The sequence below is a fragment of the Nerophis ophidion genome, linkage group LG04 (assembly GCF_033978795.1).
Source record: "Nerophis ophidion isolate RoL-2023_Sa linkage group LG04, RoL_Noph_v1.0, whole genome shotgun sequence".
NCBI lineage: Eukaryota > Metazoa > Chordata > Actinopteri > Syngnathiformes > Syngnathidae > Nerophis > Nerophis ophidion.
In genome coordinates, this window is record NC_084614.1 from 70056161 (window position 1) to 70083063 (window position 26903).

The following is a 26903-nucleotide window of genomic DNA, read 5'->3' on the forward strand; positions in this document are numbered from 1 at the left end:
ACTTATTATACTCTAAAAAAAATGTTGGTCTTACTTAAAAATGCACGCATTTAGTTGTATTCAGTCGTAAAGAAAATATTATATGGCTCTCACGGAAATACTTTTTAAAATACTTGGCTTGTATGGCTCTCTCAGCCAAAAAGGTTCCCGACCCCTGATATAGAACATTACACACAGCATTCAAAAATATATCAATATGTTTAAGTACGACTTTGGTAAGCTATGAAGCCGCAAAAAATGGACGGATGGTTGGCGCATTAAACATACGAGTATTATTATGGTGTGTGTATAAGGTAAGACATATTATCTGGTGATTTGGTTCGCAATATTATGCAAAAGAAACTTTTCTTTCCTCCTGGTACCTGCTGATTTCTATTTCGGATCTGCATAAATCCTGAAAAATTGCGCGGGTCCGCCTTTGTAGTCGGTGACGACGCCGTAGTCGATAAGCTTCTTCTTTTTATGGGACATTCATCCTCCACTGTTATATCTTATACGTGTCAGTAAACTCACCATGAAAGCGCTAATACATACCGGTGTCATGAGTTTACATTATTCACCTAAGGAACTTTAGTTATTAGAGAGTTCCGGTCGGACAGATGGAGATACTGCTCCGTTATTGATTGAAGTAAAGTCTGAATGTCATTAAAACGGTTAGCTCCATCTTTTGACACTTCTTCCACTCCCATCCTTGCACGCTACAACAAAGATGACGGGGAGAAGACGCTGCCGAAGGTGAGCCACGTAAATAAGACCGCCCACAAAACGGCGCATCCTGTAGCGACTGTCAGAAAGCTGCTTGAAGATCATCTGTAAAACATTATCTATGCAACATTTGGATCAAATAACCACCATTACATGTTATGTAGACCACAAGGAAGTATTTTACATTCGGAAAAAAAATAAAAATAATATGACTTGTTTAATGTGCCATATAATCTGGTGCGCTTTATGTATGAAAAAAGATCGAAAACTGACCATTCATCAGCAGTGCGCCTTATAATCCGGTGCGTTCTATGGTACGGAAAATACGGCACTTTTAACTGATGTTTATTATTGCAATCAAAGAACAATTTTGTCCTTAAATGAGATAGTGAACATACTAGTCAACTTCTCTTTTATTAGTAAGTAAAAAAACGGGTTACAAAGGCTCCTAATATAGTCTGCTGACGTATGCAGCAACATATTGTGCCATTTCCGTTTCTATAATTTTGTCAAAATTATGAGGGACAACCGGTAGAAAATGGATTATTAACCTCCTTGTTCATTGATTGTTAATATCTGCCTACTTTCTGTTGTAACATGTTCAATCTACACTTCTGTTATAATGTAACAATCATTTACTCTTCTGTTGTTTGGATGCTTTACATAAGTTTTGGGTAATATTACAAATTTTGATATCAATCCAATACCAAGTAGTTACAAGGTCATACGTTGGTCATAATAAAATTTCATGGGTTTGTAAACAAAAAAAGACAAAATATTATCTGAAGATAAAAGATAGCAATGTAATCATTTTAGTATCGACTATATATTAGGGGTGTAACAGTACACAAAAATTTCGGTTCGGTACGTACCTCGGTTTAGAGGCCACGGTTCGGTTCATTTTCGGTACAGTAAGAAAAAAAATATATATATACATTTTTTGGTTATTTATTTACCAGATTTGTAAACAATGGCTTGATCCTTTTAACATTGGGAACATTATAATAATTCTGCCCACATTAATCCACATTAAACTGCCTCAAATTGTCGCTTAGATGAAATAAAATGACACAACTTTTCTTCTACATGTAAAAAGTGCAACATTAAACAGTTTCAAGTCAACTCATCATGCTTAATTTATTACAGTATTTGGGAAGCCTGTAGTTGATTTTTATTATGTAAATGTTATATTTGTATCAACATGTGATAGCAGGGACCCTGCCATTCAAAACTAGGCTGCTACATTACTAATGATTCATGTAACTATAGCTGAAAAAATAGCACAATAGCAATAGGAGAGACTATTCATTCCTAAACACCATGGAGTTCATGTAGGCTTTATGATGCACTTACATTATTATATACACTATCAGAGACAGAAACTCTTCATTTAATATAATGTCCTTTTTTTGCTGCTTCAACACAACTCAATCAATACTGTCCGTAACACACGCACACACACACACACGCGCGCACACACCGCAAAATTAGCTAATGTTACGCTAAAAGCTAATTAGCCTTCACCTATAAAGCCAGGACTGCGAGTTTGTTTCTAGAAGAACAACGGGCTCATAGTGATGTTTAGAAAGTAGTTGACTTGGAAGTGTTTAGTATAACTTGGGAAGAGTCCGTTGCTCCCCTGCTAAAGACCTGAAGCGCTGACGACATGCACTCTGAATACGCACTGCAGATTGGCTTTGTATGTAACCAATCAGATGGTTGTGTGGGTGGGACAATGCTGGGTGCTGTGTACAGACAGAGGCAGAACGGAGCGGAGCAGCTTGTTAAAACTTTCATATGTTCGTGTAGAACTCGTTCGGTACTCCTCCGCACCGAACCGGAACCCCCGTACCGAAACGGTTCAATACAAATACACGTACCGTTACACCCCTGCTATATACGGGTCTTGTGTTTGGTTACAGTCGATGTATGTGTAGATCCACCCATTTGTTTACATTCATGAGTACTAGCTTGCGGTTAGCGGTGATCTATCAGATCCTCCTACGGTGTGTAGTGGAGCGTGTTTAGCTATTCCTCGTCCTGCAGGGATGAGACTTAATAAGAAACAGTTTTGTCGCCATGGAGGCGAGAATTTATGATTTAGATGTAGCGAAAACACTGCAGATGGACGTTAGCCGCTCGCTAGTTTGCCATGTTTTACAGCACCTGTTGCTGAGCGGCACTTGGGTGTTATAACTTCAACTTTATTGTTAGTTTTTACACCAAAATGTGTCCATTCTCTCTTTTCTGTCTACACACGGTTTTTGCTTCTAAGTACTAAAATCCATCGATCCATCCATTTTCTTACGCTCATCCGAGGTCGGGTCGCGGGGGCAGCAGCATAAGCAGGGATGCCCAGACTTCCCTCTCCCCAGCCTAGCTCTTCCCGGGGGATCCCGAGGTGTTCCCAGGCCAGCCAGGAGAGATAGTCTTCCCAACGTTTCCTGGGTCTTCCCGGTGGCCTCCTACCGGTCGGACGTACCCGAAATACCTCCCTAGGCATGTGTTCGGGTGGCAACCTGACGAGATGCCCGAACCACCTCATCTGGCTCCTCTCGATGTGGAGGAGCAGCGGCTTTACGTACTTTGATCTCCTCCCGGATGACAGAGCTTCTCACCCTATCTCTAAGGGAGAGCCCCGCCACACGGCGGAGGAAACTCATTTCGGCCGCTTGTACCCGTGATCTTATCCTTTCGGTCATAACCCAAAGCTCATGCCCATAGGTGAGGATGGGAACGTAGATCGACCGGTAAATTGAGAGCTTTGCCTTCCGGCTCAGCTCCTTCTTCACCACAACGGATCGATACAGCGTTCGCATTACTGAAGACGCCTCACCGATCCGCCTGTCGATCTCACGATCCACTCTTCCCTCACTCGTGAACAAGACTCCAAGGTACTTGAACTTGAAGTACTAAAATGTCCTAAAAAAAAAAAAAGTACTGGTATTTTTTAGATGCATGACAGCAATTCAATAGTACCGTGGTACTTTATTAGTACCGGTACACCGTACAACCCGACAGCAGATACTTAAAACCATAGACATTTGGCTTTGAGTGGATTGGATAGGGCAGACGCGCCATATTTCGGATCTTATTTCCTGAGTTTGTAAAGAAAAACAAAAAAACAAGTTTGTGATGATAAATAAATATCCATCTAATCCCCGTAGTATCAACTACTGATGTACCTATCTCCATTGCCGATTAACGTATTTTGTTGCTGTATTCCATCTTTAGTCTCCCAGCTTGTGACGATCGGTCACTCCTTTTCAGTTTGTTATCTTGTTTTTGTATTCACTTCCTATCAGTGCTCTTATTTTGGTTCCCACTTCCTGCTTGTTTCGTTGAGCACTGTTTTTGTATCACACACCTGCTGCCGATCAACATGTATGCTATTTATGCCTTGTCTCGAGCACTCCTCAGTGCTCGATGATAAACCTATGTTGGGAACGTTTATGCTAGACTGCTTTATTTTCTGTTGTTTCATGAAATTAAAGACTCATCATACCTGCTCTACGCTCTCCTGGTTCTTGCATTCTGGGGGTCACACAACGGCAGCCATGCGAGTTCCCAACACAGCTGACTGTTTCCTTAAGCCACTCCTCTACGCTAATAATAATATTTACCTCCATTACGGCAAAATAACTACATTTCTTAGTATTTTAAGTATCATTATCAAGTATCATTATCACTGGAGGACAAGGTTAAACATATTACACACCGAGAACAAGCCATGAATGAATACCATGAATTGATTTACGTGGACCCCGACTTAAACAAGTTGAAAAACTTATTTGGCTGTTACCATTTAGTGGTCAATTGTACGGAATATGTACTGTACTGTGCAATCTACTAATAAAAGTTTCAATCAATCAATCAATTAAAGCCAGGAGAAGGCATGCTAACAGCTAAGTTAACCGCTAAGTTAGCTTTCAAAAATGCCAAGAATCAGGTGCTTAGTAAACTTTATGATGTAACCAGCGATGACAAGTTATTAACAAGAAATTAAGAAACAGATTAATAAGAGTCAAGAGAATAATTGGCAAGTCAGTGCACGACCTGTAAGAGGAGGGATGATCGATCCATGAGTTGGTGAGATACCAAGGGTAGTATCAATATAGGATCAATACAGTGAAGGATTAGGATATTTATTTAATATTTTCTAAATATTTCTTTTAAATACATTTGTTAATGTCTACAAATTCAGGGAATAATTTCCTGGACACAGCAGAACTTTGTGGACAAAAAAAGGCTTTAAATGAGTAGTAGATTGTTTTTGCTTTTGTTTACTTATTGTGTACTATTGACCTTGTTTTAATCAAAGGCCTACTGAAATGAGATTCTCTTATTCAAAAGGGGGATAGCAGGTCCATTCTATGTGTCATACTTGATCATTTCGCGATATTGCCATCTTTTTGCTGAAAGGATTTAGTAGAGAACATCCACGATAAAGTTCGCAACTTTTGCTCGCTAATAAAAAAAAGCCTCGCCTTTACCGGAAGTCGCAGACGATGACGTCACCCGAGTGAGGGCTCCTCACATCCTCACATTGTTTATAATGGGAGCCTCCAGCATCAAGAGCAATTTGGACCGAGAAAGCGACAATTTCCCCATTAATTTGAGCGAGGATGAAAGATTTGTGGATGAGGATATTGATAGTGAAGGACTAGAAAAAAAAAAAAAAATAAAGTAAAAAAAAAAAGGTGATTGCATTGGGACGGATTCCGATGTTTTTAAACATTTACTAGGATAATTCTGGGAAATCCCTTATCTTTCTATTGTGTTGCTAGTGTTTTAGTGAGTTTAATATTACCTGATAGTCGGAGGGGTGTGTCCACGGGTGTGTTGACGCCAATGTCTCAGGGAAGTCGACGGCAGCTTTATGGACGGCCCAAGCTCAGCTTTTCTCCGGTAAGAAGCGACTTTTTAACCACAATTTTCTCACCGAAACCTGCTGGTTGACATTTGGTCTGGATTCATGATCCATAGTAAAGTTTCACCTCCGGGAATTTTAAACAAGGAATCACCTTGTGTTTGTGTGGCTAAAGGCTACAGCTTCCCAACTCCATCTTTCTACTTTGACTTCTCCAATATTAATTGAACAAATTGCAAAATATTCAGCAACACAGATCTCCAACATACTGTGTAATTATGCCGTTAAAGCAGACAACTTTTAGCTGTGTGTGTGTGTGCGTACACGTCATCATTACACGACGTTTCCAGGACGAAACTCCCAGGATATTAAAAATTCTAATTTAGTAAACTAAAAAGGCCGTATTGGCATGTGTTGCAATGTTAATATTTCATCATTGATATATGAACTATCAGACTGTGTGGACGGTAGTAGTGGGTTTCAGTAGATAACATGGATATATTTCAAGGCCTGAAGCTGTTATTCATATTTACATTGTTTTTATGGAGAAATTTGCTTCACTGTAGAAACTTTACAATTTATGACCAATTAAGTTTGTAAATAGAGTTTCCGTTATACAGGTAAAATCACGGCACGATAACTTAAAAATAAACACAACTTCAGATTGTTTTCTTTGTTTAAAAATAGAATAAGCACATTCTCAAAATGTACAAATCATAATGTTGTTTTTTGTTTGTTTTTACACTTACATGTTGCAGTTAATAGTATTATATCTTTATTTGTCGTTATTTAAACTTTCTGAATAAATTATGTGATAATGTTCGTCGGTCCACTCATTGGTGTTAATTTTTGATCTACCAAGATAAAAAATAATAATATCAAAATCAAATTACAGGATGTTATTTATGTAGTTTGCTCATTTTCCTCGACTGGTGCACTAAAATCATGTGGTTTATTTTTATTTTTTTGTTACATATGTAGCATCATCTATAACAGGGGTGTCAAACTCAAATACAGAAAATTTAAAACGGAACAAAGCCGCGGGCCAAGGTTGAACAAATTAACCTTTTAATAGGGACCCAAACAAGTTTTGCATTGAATATTGAACAAGCAAGGCTTATATAACTTTAATGACATGCAAAATCCAGTTTCAAATAATAATAATAATAATCAAAAAAATATCAATGGCATATCAAATAAAATTTAAATAAAAATGTTATGCCTTTTTTTGTATTTGCAATCTTCTGAGGTAAATATCAAATTTTTTCCACGGGCTTATAATAAATTTGAAAATAAAATAAAAATGAATGAAGCAAAAATTCAAGCTTTGAAGTAGCAAAAGAAAATGCACGAATAAAACGTTAATTATTGGTCAGTTTGCTGGTAGTTTCCCGGAAGAGTTAGTGCTGCAAGGGGTTCTGGGTATTTGTTCTGTTGTGTTACGGTGCGGATGTTCACCCGAAATGTGTTTGTCATTCTTGTTTGGTGTGGGTTCACAGTGTGGCGCATATTTGTAACAGTGCTAAAGTTGTTTATACGGCCACCCGCAGTGTGACCTGTATGGCTATTGACCAAGTATGCGTTGCATTCACTTGTGTGTGTGTGTGTGTGTAAAAGCCACAAATATTATGTGACACGCTGTTAGTATGGAGGAAAAGCGGACGTGACGACAGGTTGTAGAGAACGCTAAAGGCAGTGCCTCAAATGCACGCCCCCAATATAGTTGTCCAGGTGGAAATCGGTAGAAATTCGGGAGAATGGTTGCCCCGGGAGATTTTCGGGAGGAGCACTGAACTTCGGGAGTCTAGCAGGAAAATTAGGAGGGTTGAAAGTATGAGTATTAGCGGTGAATGTGGTGTTACAGCGGCACTGACGCTGTATAAAACCGGCGGGCCAGCTCTAATGCTAAATTGATATTGCCTCAAGGGCCAAATTAAATTACACGGCGGGCCAGAGTTTGACACCCATGATCTATAAAGATACAAAGAATTGCTATCATGACATCTAGTGGACACATTTAGAACAGCAATTTCTTTCGTTCAAAAATTTCGGCTCATTTTTATACTTAGCAAACTCATCCCGCCGGCCGGATAAAACCTGTTCGTACGTTTTGACACCCCCGGTCAATATCATGCAACGCTAGTGTTTGTATCACCATGACAACAGTGTTCTATGATGTCAACCTGACCTTTGCTCGTGTGTGGCTTTCTTGTTTCCTCGCCGTTTTTTTTTTTGCTCATTCATCGCGTGTAATCTCGCCGTAACGGTGAGTGGAGCCCGAGGGAACAATGCACTTTCCCATTTTGAAAATCGAATCAAAGAAATTGGTGGGATTGGCCCAGGACCAAACAAGGTCGCATAGAAGAAACAAAAAACAATTACGACCTTGTTTGTTGCCGCCATTAACTCACTTCTAATCCAACTCAGTTTGACGGGGATGGATGGATCGAGCAGAGAGTCATTGATCTGTGTAATGATTGATTACCACACCTGGACATTTTTGGCTCAGATTTCAGGTCTAATATAAGAATTAGAGGTGTGATGTTCGCAAACGAATTGAGTCTTTTGAACAACTCTCTTTAATGAATGATGAGGAAATTGATTACCAGTTGTGAGCCGTACGTTTGGTAGCCATTTTTCTGCAAATAAAGATTTAGCGTTAGGAATAGGTCGTATTCACCTGACGTCACGTCCAGCATTAAATACGCCAGGCTCGAAGTGGTGAGCCAGCGAGCGTCTGTCGTCATAGCGTTCTACCTTTCTCGAAGAAAAATGCCCTATGCTAGCGTTGTTTTAGGCTGTTGGAACCGTTCAAAGCGCAAAAAAGATAAAAGATTCTTTAGTTACGGAAAAGTGCAAGATTTTAAGAAAGACAACAAGAAACGTGACACGATTACTTCGTTAAAGGTTTGTTTGATAGACTTTTAACGTTCAGTATTTAGTCGATATTATTTGTATTTGATCTTGTTTCGGAGTTCTTAATGCACATTTTTGCTACGAGCGTTTTTGTAAAGCACCCACTCGTCGAGTCTAGGTGAAATAAATCAAATGTGAGCAAAACCTGAAAGAGTTAAGCTTTTACCAAAGACAACAGTCATAAATGAAGCTTTCAGCACTTACGCAATGTTGACATCTAGATTTATAGTTTCATAAAGACGGGGAAATACATGCGTGCTTGTACAAACTTCGTTTCCATATGAGTTGGGAAATTGTGTTAGATGTAAATATAAACGGAATACTATGATTTGCAAATCCTTTTCAACCAATATTTAATAGAATGCACTACAAAGACAAGATATTTGATGTTCAAACTCATGAACTTTATTTTTTTTTGCAAATAATAATTGACTTAGAATGTCATGGCTCCAACACGTGCCAAAGTAGTTGGGAAAGGACATGTTCACCACTGTGTTACATCACCTATTCTTTTAACAACACTCAATAAACGTTTGGGAACTGAGTAAACTAATTGTTGAAGCTTTGAAAGTGGAATTCTTTCCCATTCTTGTTTTATGTAGAGCTTCAGTCGTTCAACAGTCCGGGGTCTCCGCTGTCGTATTTTACGCTTCATAATGTGCCAAACATTTTCCATGGGAGACAGGTCTGGACTGGAGGCGGGCCAGGAAAGTACCCGGACTCTTTTTTTACGAAGCCACGCTGTTGTAACACTTGTCTTGCTGAAATAAGCAGGGGCGTCCATGATAACTTTGCTTGGATGACAACATATGTTGCTCCAAAACCTGTAAGGACCATTCAGCATTAATGGTGCCTTCACAGATAAGTAAGTTACCCATGCCTTGGGCACTAATACACCCCCATACCATCATAGATGTTGGCTTTTTAACTTTGCGCCTTTAACAATTTGAATGGTTATTTTCCTCTTTGTTCTGGAGGACACCACGTCCTCTGTTTCCAAATATAATTTGAAATGTGGACTTGTCAGACCACAGAACACCTTTCCACTTTGCATCAGTCCATCTTAGATGATCTCGGGGCCAGCCAAGCTGGCGGCGTTTCAGGATATTTTTGATAAATGGGTTTAGCTTTGCATAGTAGAGTTTTAACTTGCACTTACAGATGTAGCGACCAACTGTAGTTACTGACAGTGGTTTTATGAAGTGTTCCTGAGCCCGTGTGGTGATATCCTTGACACACTGATGTCGGTTTTTGATGCAGTACCGCCTGAGGGATCAAAAGTCCGTAATATCGCTTACGTGCAGTGATTTCTCCAGATTCTCTGAACTTTTTGATGAGTTTACGGACCGTAGATGGTAAAATCCCTAAATTCTTTGCAATAGCTCGTTGAGAAATGTTGTTCTAAAACTGGTCGACAATTTGCATACAAAGTGGTGACCCTCACCCAATCCTTGTTTGTGAATTACTTAGCATTTCATGGAAGCTGCTTTCATACCCAATCATGGCACCCACCTGTTCCCAATTAGCCTGCACACCTGTGAGATGTTCTAAATAAGTGTTTGATGAGCATTCCTCAACTTTATCAGTATTTATTGCAACTTCTTCGTCACGTGTTGCTGGCATCAAATTCTACAGTTAATGATTATTTGCAAACAAAAAAATGTTTATCTGTTTGAACATCAAATATGTTGTCTTTGTAGCATATTCAACTGAATATGGGTTGAAAATGATTTGCAAATCATTGTATTCCGTTTATATTTACATCTAACACAATTTCCCAACTCATATGGAAACGGGTTTTGTAAAAGGCGCTTGCAACAACAACAACAACAAACATGGCTGTAGATGCAACGTTAAATCAAGAAATGCAACCTCACCCGCGCAAAAACGATGCATGATTTACCCGGAGAGTCTTGATACCAATTTCTTTGACCCAGCCACACACAAAGTAGTAAATCTCCATGTTTTTCCAAGTTTTCATCTGTTTTGTCATGTAGAATGACGTCTAGGGCACGCGATAGTTCCACATGTCTGGGAACGCGGCCGACAGATAATCTTTGATATCACTCAATATAGCTTATTTTGATCATGTATATGGATAGATTCCATTGCGGGCAGCACGGTGGCAGAGGGGTTAGTGCGCTTGCCTCACAATACAAAGGTCCTGAGTAGTCCTGGGTTCAATCCCGGGTTTGGGATCTTTCTGTGTGGAGTTTGCATGTCCTCCCCGTGAATGCGTGGGTTCCCTCCGGGTACTCCGGCTTCCTCCCACTTCCAAAGACATGCACCTGGGGATAGGTTGATTGGCAACACTAAATTGGCCCTAGTGTGTGAATGTGAGTGTGAATGTTGTCTGTCTATCTGTGTTGAGGTGGCGACTTGTCCAGGGTGTACACCGCCTTCCGCCCGCTTGTAGCTGAAATAAAATCCAGCGCCCCCCGCGACCGCGAAAGGAATAAGCGGTAGAAAATGGATGGATGGATGGATAGATTCCATTGCATAGTACGAATTGTTGCTCGTATCTGCTTTTAGTGGTAAGATCGAGAAGGCCCCTTGCGTACTAAAATAGTTCGCACTCTGTTTGCTGCACAGAAGCCATGTTGGTTTGTGCCCCACCACTTTTTTTTTTACTTTTTGTTCAAAAGTCACGTGACTAATTCCAACCTATTGCCCACTCAGCACGTGCGTGGCATCCGACTGGCAACTATACTAGAAAATTAGTCAGAGTTAAAAGCCTACTGAAACCCACTACTACCGACCACGCAGTCTGACAGTTTATACATCAATGATGAAATATTAACATTGCAACACATGCCAACACGGCCTTTTTAGTTTACTAAATTGCAATTTTAAATTTCGCGCGAAGTATCTTGTTGAAAACATCGTGGTATGATGACGTGTGCGCTTGACGTCACGGATTGTAGCGGACATTTTGTTCCAGCCCGATCCCAGCTATAAGTCGTCTGCTTTAATCGCATAATTACACAGTATTCTGGACATCTGTGTTGCTGAAACTTTTGCAATTTGTTCAATGTACAATGGAGACTACAAAGAAGAAACCTGTAGGTGGGAAGCGGTGTATTGCGGCCGGGCGTAGCAACACAGACACAGCCGGTGTTTCTTTGTTTACATTCCCGAAAGTGAAGCTTTACTATGGAACAGAGCAGTCAAGCGAACATGGATCTCTACCACAGTGGTTCTCAAACTTTTTTCAGTGATGTACCCCCTGTGAACATTTTTTTAATTCAAGTACCCCTAATCAAAGCAAAGCATTTTTGGTTGAAAAAAAGAGATAAAGAAGTAAAATACAGCACTATGTCATCAGATTCTGATTTTTTAAATTGTATAACAGTGCAAAATATTGCTCATTTGTAGTGGTCTTTCTTAAACTATTTGGAAAAAAAGATATAAAAATATATAAAAACTTGTTGAAAAATAAACAAGTGATTCAAGCATAAATAACGATTTCTACACATAATTAAAGTGCCCTCTGTGGGGATTGTAATAGAGATCCATCTGGATTCAGGAACTTAATTCTATACATTTCTTAAAAAAAAAAAAGATATCTTTAACATCAATATTTATGGAACATGTCCACAAAAAATCTAGGTGTCAACACTGAATATTGCATTGTTGCATTTCTTTTCACAGTTTATGAACTAACATTCATATTTTCTTGAAATATTATTGAATAAATATATTTATAAAGGATTTTTGAATTGTTGCTTTTTTTAGAATATTTTTTAAAAATCTCACGTACCCCTTGCCATACCTTCAAGTACCCCCAGAGGTACGCGTACCCCTATTTGAGAACCACTGCTCTACCACATGTCAACCGGCAGGTTTCAGTGAGAAAATTGTGGCAATAAGTCGGCTCTTACCGTAGACATGAGCGGAGCTTGCGTCGTTCCTCGTGCACCTGTCAAAGAGGCAGCTGTGGACTCTCTTGCCTCCTCTGACCGGCCGCCCCCAAACGTGGGATGCTTCCACCGTGGAGGAGGGGGGAAAAAAGCTCACCGGCTGCCTTTGCTTCGCCTTGTCGAAAAACGTGGCTTCCCTCAGAGACACTGGCGGTCGCCACACCCGTGGCCACACCCCTCCGACTTTCAGGTACTACTATATAATCTCACTGAAACACTAGTAACACAATAAACAGATAAAGGCATTTCCAGAATTATCTTAGTAAATGTGTCTAATAACATCTGAATCGCTCCCACTGCCCTGTCTTTTTTTCTTCTTCTAGTCCTTCACTCTCACAATCCTCATCTACGAATCTTTCCTCCTCGCTCAAATTAATGGGGAAATCGTCGCTTTCTCGGGCCGAATCGCTCTTGCTGCTGGTGGCCATGATTGTAAACAATGTGAGGATGTGAGGAGCTCCACAACCCGTGACGTCACGCGCACATCGTCTGCTACTTCGGGAACAGGCAAGGCTTTTTTATTCGCGACCAAAAGTTGAGAACTTTATCGTCGATGTTGTTGCGATCCGCTGCTCGGATCTCCACATATTGTGGGCTTATTGTTCCATTTTTGTACCACTCTGTTGTTTGACGTCTTTATTTCCTGTTTAGTCTGTCACCATGGTAGCTCATTACTTCACCTGCCCCTTATTATCTACGCACACCTGTTTCTTTTAATCAACTCCCTTATTTAAGCCCGCCTCTTTTCCTTATTCTTTCTGGGACTCTAATTTGCCTTTGAGCAACATTCACGACTGCCTACTACACATATGTATATTCTCGCTAGCTTTTCACGCTAAGCCTTTGTTTTATTCCAGCTCTCACGCTGATGAATTGTTTTTCCTTTTTGTGTGCCTTCGTGCCAAGTATAGTTTTTCTGTTTTCTATTCCTAGCTTTTGTGCTAGCGCCCTTGGTTTGTTTTGTCTGTTAGCTCCAGTATTTTTGTTCGTAGCCTGCTTTTGTTAAGTTGAATAAGTCATTTAAACTTACCGTTGCTGTGTTCATGTCGACGCATCACCGAAGGAACAAATTTGGCATCACTATGCCAACCAGTCGTAATACAGGTTCTCTACTAAATCCTTTCAGCAAAAATATGGCAATATCGCGAAATGATCAAGTATGACACATAGAATGGACCTGCTATCCCCGTTTAAATAAGAAAATCTCATTTCAGTAGGCCTTTAAAGGAAACGTAGCAGCATTTGAATGGTGGCGGGCCGTGCGTTTCTCACCTAGGCTTTCAGTGATGTCCGACTTCAATGATTACCTCTTTAAATACCATCATTGATGTCACCACATGACCATTACTGGAGAAATACTATACAAAAACCCATTTACGCACTGCTGGGCATTGTACAAAACGGGTTATTTTCTGGCGCATTTAAATATCAATACACCCGCATCAGCAATTAAAAATATATCTTATGGGGTAATGTCAAAATCAAAATTGCAAAAACATATTAAGCGTGAAAAAATAAAGAAATAAAATATCTAAAGTCACATTTCCTCGCCCGGACAGCTGAGCTAGCTTCCGGGGTTGGCCGACATTGTCTCACAAGATGTAGTTTCTCTGTAAATATCCCTCTTGAAAATGGCCTTGCAGATATATGTGTTGTCTTGTCTAATCATGAAAGATGCTGACGAGGCGTGTTGGCTGAGTTCTTAAAGTTTACTCCACAGCGTGCTTGTCAATAACATCCAGCTGCCGGCATGTGTACATTTAACAACCTAAGCGCGGCTATTGCCCATGCTCTTCACTACTGTGGCATGCTGGGTAATGGAGTTCTTATGTTACCTAGCTCATAACATCACTATATACAGGTATCTGCCTTTGGCCAGCTTGAAGACCTTACTGAGAACAACTCGTGATCTGATTGGCTATCCCAAGTGTCTGTCAAATGTTTGTATCCGTTCGCACATTGATTGATTGATTGATTGAAACTTTTATTAGTAGATTGCAAAGTACAGTACATATTCCGTACAATTGACCACTAAATGGTAACACCCGAATAAGTTTTTCAACTTGTTTAAGTCGGGTTCCACGTTAATCAATTCATGGTAGACGCCAGCATTGTTGATTCTGAAGGCTCTGGGCAGATTTGGAACAGCATGGCAACAGCGCTGGAAGGAGCATAATATGACATGAAGAGAATATGAATACTTTTAGATATTTAGGGAAAGTAAGTAAAAATGACTTTTATCTTTATGATTATGATTTCTGGTTATGACGACACACCACTGGTATTTCAATAAACTTTTTTATAAAAATAAAAATTTCTATTTTTACATACAAAAATATAGAACTATGTCTATATTTTTTAAATTTTTAATGTTATTGTTTTATTTTTATTTGGATTAACTTTTTGGGTTAATTATTCTAAAGAGTAGTAGGCCAAGCGTACACACACTAGGTATGGTAGTACAAATTTGTAGTACATTTTTATCAAGTCCTAATTTTTATTGTAGATTTATTGCTACATTTTGTATCCAATAACTCATTTTATTCTTATTATTTGTGTATTTTCTCCCATATCGTCGAAATGCTACACTTTTTTAGGTGAGGGAAAATTCTAACCAGTGATGTTCTTGCCAAAGCATTGAAATGTGGTCTTATGAAATGTTTACAATGGAAACAAAACAAAAAACACAATTATAGTCTACTTTTCAAAATAGAGTATTATTTGTGTAAATTAAATTAGTATTATCTTAAAACCAGTGATGGACAGTAATGAGCTACATGTAGCTAAGCTAAGTATCTTAACAAATTTTCCCAGTAGCTCGGCGGAAGCTTGGCTACTTTTTTTATGAGTAGCTTTTCCTGCAGCTTAGTTACTTTTAGACCCATGTTAAAGCTACAAAAACAGAAAATACGGAGAAAAACCAATGACCTGGATGAATGACAACATCCATATATACGGAGAACATCCATGATGATTGGTTCGTGTTCGTATGATGAGTCACGATTGGCTAAGGTTAGGACGAAACATTACGAACTGGCCAATTAGAGGCAAGATAAAGCGGGTCGTCGAAACTAGTAAACAAAATCCGTCACAGTCACACACTCATGTCACATGACGACTCAAAAATAAATATAAGTGGAAAATGAAAGAGGAATTCTCTCCCGCAGATTATATTCTTCCTTTAGTGATGAAGATGCCGTGCAGAAAAGCCACAATAATGCATGTCCTTGGCCATATTTTGACAAATGTATGACTTCAGAGAAAACAATACCCCAAATCTTGGTTTTTAGTTGTTTATTCTATGAACCAAAATCATAACTGCTCTCTTCATTAAAGGCCTACTGAAACCCACTACTACCGACCACGCAGTCTGATAGTTTATATATCAATGATGAAATATTAACATTGCAACACATGCCAATACAGCCTTTTTAGTTTACTAAATGGCAATTTTAAATTTCCCAGGGGGTTTCTTGTTGAAAACGTCGCGGAATGATGACGTGTACGCATGATGTCACGGACTTTAAAGAAATATTAGCGCTGCGCACACACAGACAGCTAAAAGTCGTCTGCTTTAACCGCACAATTACACAGTATTCTGGACATCTGTGTTGCTGAATCTTTTTGCAATTTGTTCAATTAATAATGGAGAAGTCAAAGTAGAAATATGTAGGTGGGAAGCTTTAGCCTTTAGCCACACAAACACACGGTGATTCCTTGTTTAAAATTCCCGGAGGTGAAGCTTTACTATGGATCAGAGCGGTCAAGCAAACATGGATCCCGACCAAATGTCAACCAGCAGTTTTTGGTGAGAAAATGTTGGTAAAAAGTCGGCACTTACCGGAGATCAGCTGAGCTTTAACCGTCAACTTCCCTCTGACACTGGCCTCAAGACACCCGTGGACAAACCCCTCCGACTATCAGGTACTATTAAACTCACTAAAACATTAGCAACACAATAGAAAGATAAGGGATTTCCCAGAATTATCCTACTAAATGTGTCTAAAACATATGAATCTGTCCCAATGCAATCGCCTTTTTTTTTTTTTTTACTTGATTTTTTTTTCTAGCCCTTCGCTGTCAATATCCTCAAACACGAATCTTTCATCCTCGCTCAAATTAATGGGGGAATTGTCGTTTTCTCGGTCCGAATAGCTCTTTTTGTTGGAGGCTCCCATTAAAAACAATGTGAGAATGTGAGGAGCCCTCACACGGGTGACGTCATCATCTGCGACTTCTGGTACAGGCAAGGCTTTTCTGTTAGCGACCAAAAGTTGCAAACGTTATCGTCAATGTTCTCTACTAAATCCTTTCAGCAAAAATATGGCAATATCGCGAAATGATCAAGTAAGACACATAGAATGGACCTGCTATCCCCATTTAAATAAGAAAATCTCCTTTCAGTAGGCCTTTAAAGACGTCAAACACAAATTTAGGAACACACATTAAGGTGAGGTGAGTTCATTAAAAGTTTTACTGCACATAACCAAACTGTTCCCAGACATAGTTTTTTTTTTGTCAACATATTTTTTTTTTTACTCTATGTAGAGAGAAAATGAACATTATGAGTGAGCCAAAGAAAAGGCAAACTAAATGAATACATACAGTGAGGTGCGCGGACCCCGAGAGGTAGTTGAAGGGTGTCGCCAGCTAAATGACAGATAGTTAAGAGTAATTGACCCTTATTGGAATTATTTGTACACTATCAGTTACATTAACATTGATATTATGCATGTGGGCCATAGATAGAAATGTCATTAAATGTAGCTTTATCCTCTTGTTCCCGGGCGCGGCACCGCTGCTGCCCACTGCTCCCCTCACCTCCCAGGGGGTGGATAAGGGGATGGGTCAAATGCAGAGGACAAATTTTGCCACATCTTGTGTGTGTGTGTGTGTGTGTGTGTGTGTGTGTGTGACAATCATTGGTACTTTAACTAAACTTAAAGGCCTTCTGAAATGAGATTTTCTTATTTAAACGGGGATAGCAGGTCCATTCTATGTGTCATACTTGATCATTTCGCGATATAGCCATATTTTTGCTGAAAGGATTTAGTAGAAAACATCGACGATAAAGTTCGCAACTTTTGGTCGCTAATAAAAAAGCCTTGCCTTTACCGGAAGTCGCAGACGATAACGTCACCGGTGTGAGGGCTCCTCACATCCTCACATTGTTTATAATGGGAGCCTCCAACAAAAAGAGCTATTCGGACCGAGAAAAAAACAACAATTTCCACATTAATTTGAGCGAGGATGAAAGATTCGTGGCTGAGGATATTGATAGCGAAGGACTAGAAAAAAAAAAAAGGTGATTGCATTGTGAGCGATTCAGATGTTTTTTCGACACATTAACTAGGATATTTCTGGGATATCCCTTATCTTTCTTTTGTGTTGCTAGTGTTTTAGCGAGTTAAATAGTACCTGATAGTCGCAGGGGTGTGTCCAAGGGTGTCTTGACGCCAGTGTGTGAGGGAACTCACGGCAGCTGCATGGACGGCGCAAGCTCCGCTGATCTCCGGTAAGAGGCGACTTTTTACCACAATTTTCTCACCGAAACCTGCCGGTTGACAAGTGATCGGGATCCATGTTCGCTTGACCGCTCTGATCCATAGTAAAGCTTCACCTCCGGGAATTTTAAACAAGGAAACACCGTGTGTTTGTGTGGCTAAAGGCTAAAGCTTCCCGCCTCCATCTTTCTACTTTGACTTATCCACTATTAATTGAACAAATTGCAAAAGATTCAGCAACACAGATGTCCAGAATACTATGTAATTGCGCGATGAAAAGAGACAACTTTTAGCCGTAAGTGGTGCTGCGCTAATATGTCCCCTCCAACTCGAGACGTCACGCGCACGCGTCATCATTCCGCGACATTTTCAACAAGAAACTCCGCAGGAAATTTAAAATTGTATTTTAGTAAACTAAACCGGCCGTATTGGCATGTGTTGCAATGTTAATATTTCATCATTGATGTATAAACTATCAGACTGTGTGGTCGGTAGTAGTGGGTTTCAGTAGGCCTTTAAGCCCCAAGCTGTTTAAAAGATTTTTTTTATTTCTCTATGCTATTTGGGCTTATTGGACTGTAATTAGAAGAAAAACTAAAAATCATCTTTTTAAATGATGTACTTTAGTCCATAAGTACACAAATGTGTACTTCATGTGTAGTAACATGGTAAAAAAAAATGTTTACACTTTTTTTTTTCCCAAATTCCATTGTATGTTATACTCTTCTGACACCACCAGATAGCAATATAAGTGTCCATATGTCTGCATAAGACCCCAATTAATCCCCCTCCCCGGAACAACCTGAACTCTAAACCCCATGAACCACAGAAAAAAGTACTGTGCAAAATTGCACACATCTGCTGCTATATCATAAGTATTTGCACTACTGATGAAACACTCATTGTTTACAGCCATATCCTATTTAAAAACAACAGGAACTATATATATTGTCACTTTACTAGGTAGACATATTTACTTTGCACTTTACTGTTGTGTTTTCTTTTCTTTTTGTCTACGCATGGGAGAGTGCGAATCAAAATTTCGATTCCTTTGTATATCTTTACATGTAAAGAAATTGACAAATAAAGCTGACTTGACTTGAATTCAGTAGTGTACACAATTTTGGAAATAAGAGCTAAAAGGTGCTGTCCACGCATGTGGCCACAAAAGCCTTTAGAGGTTAATGTAGCAAGCTACTTTTGCCCTGTAGCTTGTAGCTTAGCTTACTACATTTTCCAAGTAGCTTGCCCATCACTGCTAATATTTGATACTAGTGATTGTCTCCTTGATAAAAAAAAAAAAATAATAACAACAAACATGTCTTTTGAGCGGCTCTTTGTAAGGAACAGCTCCTCAAGAGTCAAACATCCCATCTCCAATAAGCAAAACTAGGTGGCAGTGTTATGATTTACCTGTCACTCCATGGGCCGCTCCACTCTTTCTCCCCCCAGGGGTTCCTCATGCGGATCATGTGCAGCTTTTCCGACTTGAAAAAGGCCAGCAGCCCGTGGCCCAGCCGCACTTTGCGGACATCGGTCACGGCGTAGGCGTGGCCTTTGACCAGGCCGCAGTCCAGCCGCGCCTCCATGTCCTCTATGGTGGTTGCCTAGGGGACGGCAACAAAGCTCATCATCTTGAGCTTCTTGTAGAGATACGTGCTTTATAGTCCAAACAGGTGTCCACAGAAGCGAGGTAACAATATGAACATTACATAGCACGGTTATTTTTGACCAGAATTAGTGAAGTGAAGTGAATTATATTTACGGTATATAGCGCTTTTTCCTCAAGTGACTCAAAGCGCTTTACATAATAGAGATGCGCGGTTTGGGGTCTCATCCGCATGGTCTGCGGATAAACCGCGGGTCGGGCGGGTGACATGACGAAAAAATTTATTTTAAATAGATTCGGGCGGGTGGCGGTTGAACCATTCGTAAATATTTAATATACATAGTTCAGGGATTGGCAACCTTTACCACTCGAAGAGCCATTTTGACCCGTGTCACAAAGTAAAGAAGACAATAGGAGCCGCAAACATTCTTGCGAATACTTGCTGGCGGTCACCCAGATAATAAGAAAAAGGGCGTGCTATGAAGCCATTGCTTTTGACGCCTTCTACAATATGTACAAACTGCTTGCCAGTCCAGCAACATGTTGTATGTGGCTTCCGCAGATACACACACACGACTGCAAGGCATACTGGGTGACACAGAGTACACTAATGGTTGTGATACAAACAATTCTAACACTCTTACTAATATGCGCCACGCAGTGAAGCCACACCAAACAAGAATGACAAACACATTTCGGGAGAACATCCTCACAGTAACACAACATAAACGCAACACAACAAATACCCAGAATATTGTGCATCCATGACTATTCCTGACTATATTGACCCTCCCCCCCGTGCTTTGGTAAGGTGATTTTTTTGAATTTTTTTACCACTCCAACTTAAAGAAATCTTAAATCCAGTCCTGTTTTTATACCTAGAGTAACATTGTTATCTGTGTAAATTCCCTGAATAAAGTTTTTCACATGTCAAAATATAAAATAATATATGTTGGTTTAATTGGTGTCAGCCAATATATAGGCTCCAATAGCGGTATCATATGAAAAAGTTGCATCAGTACAACTATAAAAATAATACACAAAAGTAATGAAAACCATGAAGAATGATGGAGAAAAAAATTACATTTCAAGGCTGCGCTTATAACGCGAGGTGTAGGATAAAGCCCACAGAGTGCAAACTCATGAATATAAATCAGAGATATCATTTTGCAATTGACCCAAAGCTGGTTCGGTATCACAATACACTACTTTGAATTCTTACAAAAGCAAAAAGGCCAAAGTAAAGAAATAGACGGAAGTTTAATTGTATTTCGGGACTGTTTATGTCAAAAATCTAATAAACAAAATGTAAAAAAAAAAAGGTTATACTGCAACATGCATGGCAAAAGAAAAAAACAGATGAAAAGTTTGCTTCTACCCTTATGGAGCAGCTGATAAGGCCATCTCGGTTGTGGACTTTGAGGACTCGTTCAAACAGCTGGTTGCGCGCCACCTCGTCGGTTGCCATCTGACCCTCCAGCAGGTCCACGGGCTCCGAAACACCGCCTGTGAAGTCCACCAGGGCATCGGCCGTGTTTCCACCATCCAAGGCCTCGTAGCAGCCATACACCCTGCGGCAAGAGGGAAAGTCGTGCTTCATTACGTCGCTTTTTAGTTTCATCATTTGAGGTGACTTTTCTCTCCACTATAACTCTCATTAAAATATCAATGCAGTAATTCCCACATCCATCCATCCATTTTCTACCGCTTATTCCCTGTGGCGTAGCGGAAGGCGCTGGTGCCTATCTTAGTTACAATCGAGCGGAAGGCGGGGTACACCCTGGACAAGTCGCCACCTCATCGCAGGAGCAAACACAGATAGACAGACAACAATCACACTCACATTCACACACAAGGGACCATTTAGTGTTGCCAATCAACCTATCCCCACATGTTCATTCAATTGTTGCGGACCGCCAACGATATACTTGGCGCTAGCTGTTTACCGTCGCTCATAAACACATTATAATGCACCTGGTCTTTATATCATTTTTAACCCATATTCAGTTGAATATGCTACAAAGACAACATATTTGATGTTCAAACTGATAAACATTTTTCTGTTTGCAAATAATCATTAACTTTAGAATTTGATGGCAGCAACACGTGACAAAGAAGTTGGGAAAGGTGGCAATAAATACTGATAAATTTGAGGACTGCTCATCAAACACTTATTTGGAACATCCCACAGGTGTGCAGGCTAATTGGGAACAGGTGGGTGCCATGATTGGGTATAAAAACATCTTCCCAAAAAATGCTCAGTCTTTCACAAGAAAGGATGGGGCGAGGTACACCCCTTTGTCCACAACTGCGTGAGCAAATAGTCAAACAGTTTAAGAACGTTTCTCAAAGTGCAATTGCAAGAAATTTAGGGATTTCAACATCTACGGTCCATAATATCATCAAAAGGTTCAAAGAATCTGGAGAAATCACTCCACGTAAGCGGCATGGCCGGAAACCAACATTGAATGACCGTGACCTTCGATCCCTCAGACGGCACTGAATGAAAAACTGACATCAATCTCTAAAGGATATCACCACATGGGCTCAGGAACACTTCATAAAACCACTGTCACTAAATACAGTTGGTCGCTACATCTGTAAGTGCAAGTTAAAACTCAACTATGCAAAGCGAAAGCCATTTATCAACAACATCCAGAAATGCCGCCGGCTTCTCTGGGCCCGACATCATCTAAGATGGACTGATGCAAAGTGGAAAAGTGTTCTGTGGTCTGACCAGTCCACATTTCAATTTTTGGGGGGAAATATTTGACATTGTGTCATCCTGACCAAAGGGAAAGCGAACCATTCAGACTGTTATCGACGCAAAGTTCAAAAGCCAGCATCTGTGATGGTATGTGGGTGCATTAGTGCCCAAGGCATGGGTAACTTACACATCTGTGAAGGCATCATTAATGCTGCAAGGTACATGCAGGTCTTGGAACAACATATGCTGCCATCTAAGTGCCGTCTTTTTAAATGGACGCCCCTGCTTATTTCAGCAAGATAATGCCAAGCCACATTCAGCACGTGTTACAACAGTGTGACTTCGTAAAAAAGTGCAGGTACTTTCCTGGCCCGCCTGCAGTCCAGACCTGTCTCCCATGGAAAATGTGTGGTGCATTATGAAGCGTAAAATACGACAGTGGCGACCCCGGACTGTTGAACGACTGAAGCTCTACATAAAACGAGAATGGGAAAGAATTCCACTTTCAAAGCTTCAACGATTAGTTTCCTCTGTTCCCAAACGTTTATTGAGATGGACTGATGCAAAGTGAAAAAGTGTTCTGTGGTCTGACGAGCCCAAATTTCAAATTCAATCCATCATCTTCCGCTTATCCGAGGTCGGGTCGCGGGGGCAACAGCCTAAGCAAGGAAACCCAGACTTCCCTCTCCCCAGCCACTTCGTCTAGCTCTTCCCGGGGGATCCCGAGGCGTTCCCAGGCCAGCCGGGAGATATAGTCTTCCCAACGTGTCCTGGGTCTTCCCCGTGGCCTCCTACCGGTTGGACGTGCCCTAAACACCTCCCTAGGGAGGCGTTCGGGTGGCATCCTGACCAGATGCCCGAACCACCTCATTTGGCTCCTCTCGATGTGGAGGAGCAGCGGCTTTACTTTGAGTTCCTCCCGGATGGCAGAGCTTCTCACCCTATCTCTAAGGGAGAGCCCCGCCACACGGCGGAGGAAACTCATTTCGGCCGCTTGTACCCATGATCTTATCCTTTCGGTCATGACCCAAAGCTCATGACCATAGGTGAGGATGGGAACGTAGATCGACCGGTAAATTGAGAGCTTTGCCTTCCGGCTCAGCTCCTTCTTCACCACAACGGACCGGTACGACGTCCGCATTACTGAAGACGCCGCACCGATCCGCCTGTCAATCTCACGATCCACTCTTCCCTCACTCGTGAACAAGACTCCTAGGTACTTGAACTCCTCCACTTGGGGCAGGGTCTCCTCCCCAACCCGGAGATGGCACTCCACCCTTTTCCGGGCGAGAACCATGGACTCGGACTTGGAGGTGCTGATTCTCATTTCGGTCGCTTCACACTCGGCTGCGAACCGATCCAGCGAGAGCTGAAGATCCCGGTCAGATGAAGCCATCAGGACCACATCATCTGCAAAAAGCAGAGACCTAATCCTGCGGTCACCAAACCGGAACCCCTCAACGCCTTGACTGCGCCTAGAAATTCTGTCCATAAAAGTTATGAACAGAATCGGTGACAAAGGACAGCCTTGGCGGAGTCCAACCCTCACTGGAAATGTGTTTGACTTACTGCCGGCAATGCGAACTAAGCTCTGGCACTGATTGTACAGGGAACGGACCGCCACAATAAGACAGTCCGATACCCCATACTCTCTGAGCACTCCCCACAGGACTTCCCGAGGGACACGGTCGAATGCCTTCTCCAAGTCCACAAAGCACATGTAGACTGGTTGGGCAAACTCCCATGCACCCTCAAGAATCCTGCCGAGAGTATAGAGCTGGTCCACAGTTCCACGACCAGGACGAAAACCACACTGTTCCTCCTGGATCCGAGGTTCGACTATCCGACGTAGCCTCCTCTCCAGTACACCTGAATAAACCTTACCGGGAAGGCTGAGGAGTGTGATCCCACGATAGTTGGAACACACCCTCCGGTCCCCCTTCTTAAATTTCAAATTGTTTTTTGGAAACGGTGAACGTCGTGTCCTTAGGACCAAAGAGGAAAAGCACCATTAGGACTGTTCTAGGTGCAAAGTTTAAAAGCCAGCATCTGTGATGGTATGAGGCTGTATTAGTGGGTAACTTACACATCTGTGAAGGCACCATTAATGCTGAATGGTCCATACAGGTTTTGGAGCAACATATGTTGTCATCCAAGCAACATTATCATGGACACTACTGCTTATTTCAGCAAGACAATGCCAAGTCACTTGTTACAACAGCGTGGCTTCGTAGTATAAGAGTGCGGGTACTAGACTGGCTTGGCTGTAGTGCAGACCTGTCTCCCATTGAGAATGTGTGGCACATTATGAAGCCTAAAATACCACAACGGAGACCCCGGACTGTTGAACAACTTAAGCTGTACATAAAACAAGAATGGGAAAAAATTCCACCTAAAAAGCTTCAAAAATGTCTCTCCTCAGTTCCCAAAGGTTTATTGAGTGTTGTTAAAAGAAAAGGTGATGTAACACAGTGGTGAACATGCCCTTTCCCAACTACTTTGGCATGTGTTCCAGCCATGAAATTCTAAGTTAATTATCCATCCATCCATCCATCATCTTCCGCTTATCCGAGGTCGGGTCGCGGGGGCAGCAGCCTAAGCAGGGAAGCCCAGACTTCCCTATCTCCAGCCACTTCGTCTAGCTCTTCCCGGGGGATCCCGAGGCGTTCCCAGGCCAGCCGGGAGACATAGTCTTTCCAACGTGTCCTGGGTCTTCCCCGTGGCCTCCTACCAGCTGGACGTGCCCTAAACACATCCCTAGGGAGGCGTTCGGGTGGCATCCTGACCAGATGCCCGAACCACCTCATCTGGCTCCTCTCGATGTGGAGGAGCAGCGGCTTTACGTTGAGCTCCTCCCGGATGGCAGAGCTTCTCACCCTATCTCTAAGGGAGAGCCCCGCCACCCGGCGGAGGAAACTCATTTCGGCCGCTTGTACCCGTGATCTTATCCTTTCGGTCATGACCCAAAGCTCATGACCATAGGTGAGGATGGGAACGTAGATCGACCGGTAAATTGAGAGCTTTGCCTTCCGGCTCAGCTCCTTCTTCACCACAACGGATCGATACAACGTCCGCATTACTGAAGACGCCGCACCGATCCGCCTGTCGATCTCACGATCCACTCTTCCCCCACTCGTGAACAAGACTCCTAGGTACTTGAACTCCTCCACTTGGGGCAGGGTCTCCTCCCCAACCCGCAGATGGCACTCCACCCTTTTCCGGGCGAGAACCATGGACTCGGACTTGGAGGTGCTGATTCTCATTCCGGTCGCTTCACACTCGGCTGCGAACCGATCCAGTGAGAGCTGAAGATCCCGGCCAGATGAAGCCATCAGGACTACATCATCTGCAAAAAGCAGAGACCTAATCCCGTGGCCACCAAACCGGAACCCCTCAACGCCTTGACTGCGCCTAGAAATTCTGTCCATAAAAGTTATGAACAGAATCGGTGACAAAGGACAGCCTTGGCGGAGTCCAACCTTCACTGGAAACGTGTCCGACTTACTGCCAGCAATGCGGACCAAGCTCTGACACTGATCATACAGGGAACGGACCGCCACAATAAGACAGTCCGATACCCCATACTCTCTGAGCACTCCCCACAGGACTTCCCGAGGGACACGGTCGAATGCCTTCTCCAAGTCCACAAAGCACATGTAGACTGGTTGGGCAAACTCCCATGCACCCTCAAGAACCCTGCCGAGAGTATAGAGCTGGTCCACAGTTCCACGACCAGGACGAAAACCACACTGTTCCTCCTGAATCCGAGGTTCGACTATCCGGCGTAGCCTCCTCTCCAGTACACCTGAATAAACCTTACCGGGAAGGCTGAGGAGTGTGATCCCACGATAGTTGGAACACACCCTCCGGTCCCCCTTCTTAAAGAGAGGAACCACTACCCCGGTCTGCCAATCCAGAGGTACCGCCCCCGATGTCCACGCGATGCTGCAGAGTCTTGTCAACCAAGACAGCCCCACAGCATCCAGAGCCTTAAGGAACTCCGGGCGGATCTCATCCACCCCCGGGGCCTTGCCGCCGAGGAGCTTTTTAACTACCTCAGCGACCTCAGCCCCAGAAATAGGAGAGTCCACTACAGATTCCCCAGGCACCGCTTCCTCAAAGAAAGACGTGTTGGTGGGATTGAGGAGGTCTTCGAAGTATTCCCTCCACCGATCCACAACATCCGCAGTCGAAGTCAGCAGAACACCATCCGCACCATACACGGTGTTGATAGTGCACTGCTTCCCCTTCCTGAGGCGCCGTATGGTGGTCCAGAATCGCTTCGAAGCCGTCCGGAAGTCGTTTTCCATGGCTTCCCCGAACTCTTCCCATGTCCGAGTTTTTGCCTCCGCGACCGCTAAAGCTGCACACCGCTTGGCCCGTCGGTACCCGTCCACTGCCTCCGGAGTCCTATGAGCCAAAAGAACCCGGTAGGACTCCTTCTTCAGCTTGACGGCATCCCTCACTGCTGGTGTCCACCAACGGGTTCTGGGATTACCGCCACGACAGGCACCAACAACCTTGCGGCCACAGCTCCAATCAGCCGCCTCGACAATAGAGGTTCGGAACATGGTCCACTCGGACTCAATGTCCCGCACCTCCCTCGTGACATGTTCAAAGTTCTCCCGGAGGTGTGAATTGAAACTCTCTCTGACAGGAGACTCTGCCAGAC

The 26903-nt window shown here is 42.2% G+C and overlaps 1 protein-coding gene across 2 annotated transcripts in view; it reads right to left on the reverse strand.

Annotated features, from left to right (window-relative positions):
* Positions 1-26903, reverse strand: part of capn5b (calpain 5b) — a 138263-nt gene that overhangs the window by 21946 nt on the left and 89414 nt on the right. For both annotated transcript variants that reach the window (XM_061898927.1, XM_061898926.1), the window contains exons 5-6: positions 20903-21095; positions 19329-19522 (exon numbers count right to left, since the gene is read on the reverse strand). In XM_061898927.1, coding sequence (XP_061754911.1) covers positions 19329-19522; positions 20903-21095 — 387 coding nt within the window. The remainder of the gene's footprint in view (positions 1-19328; positions 19523-20902; positions 21096-26903) is intronic.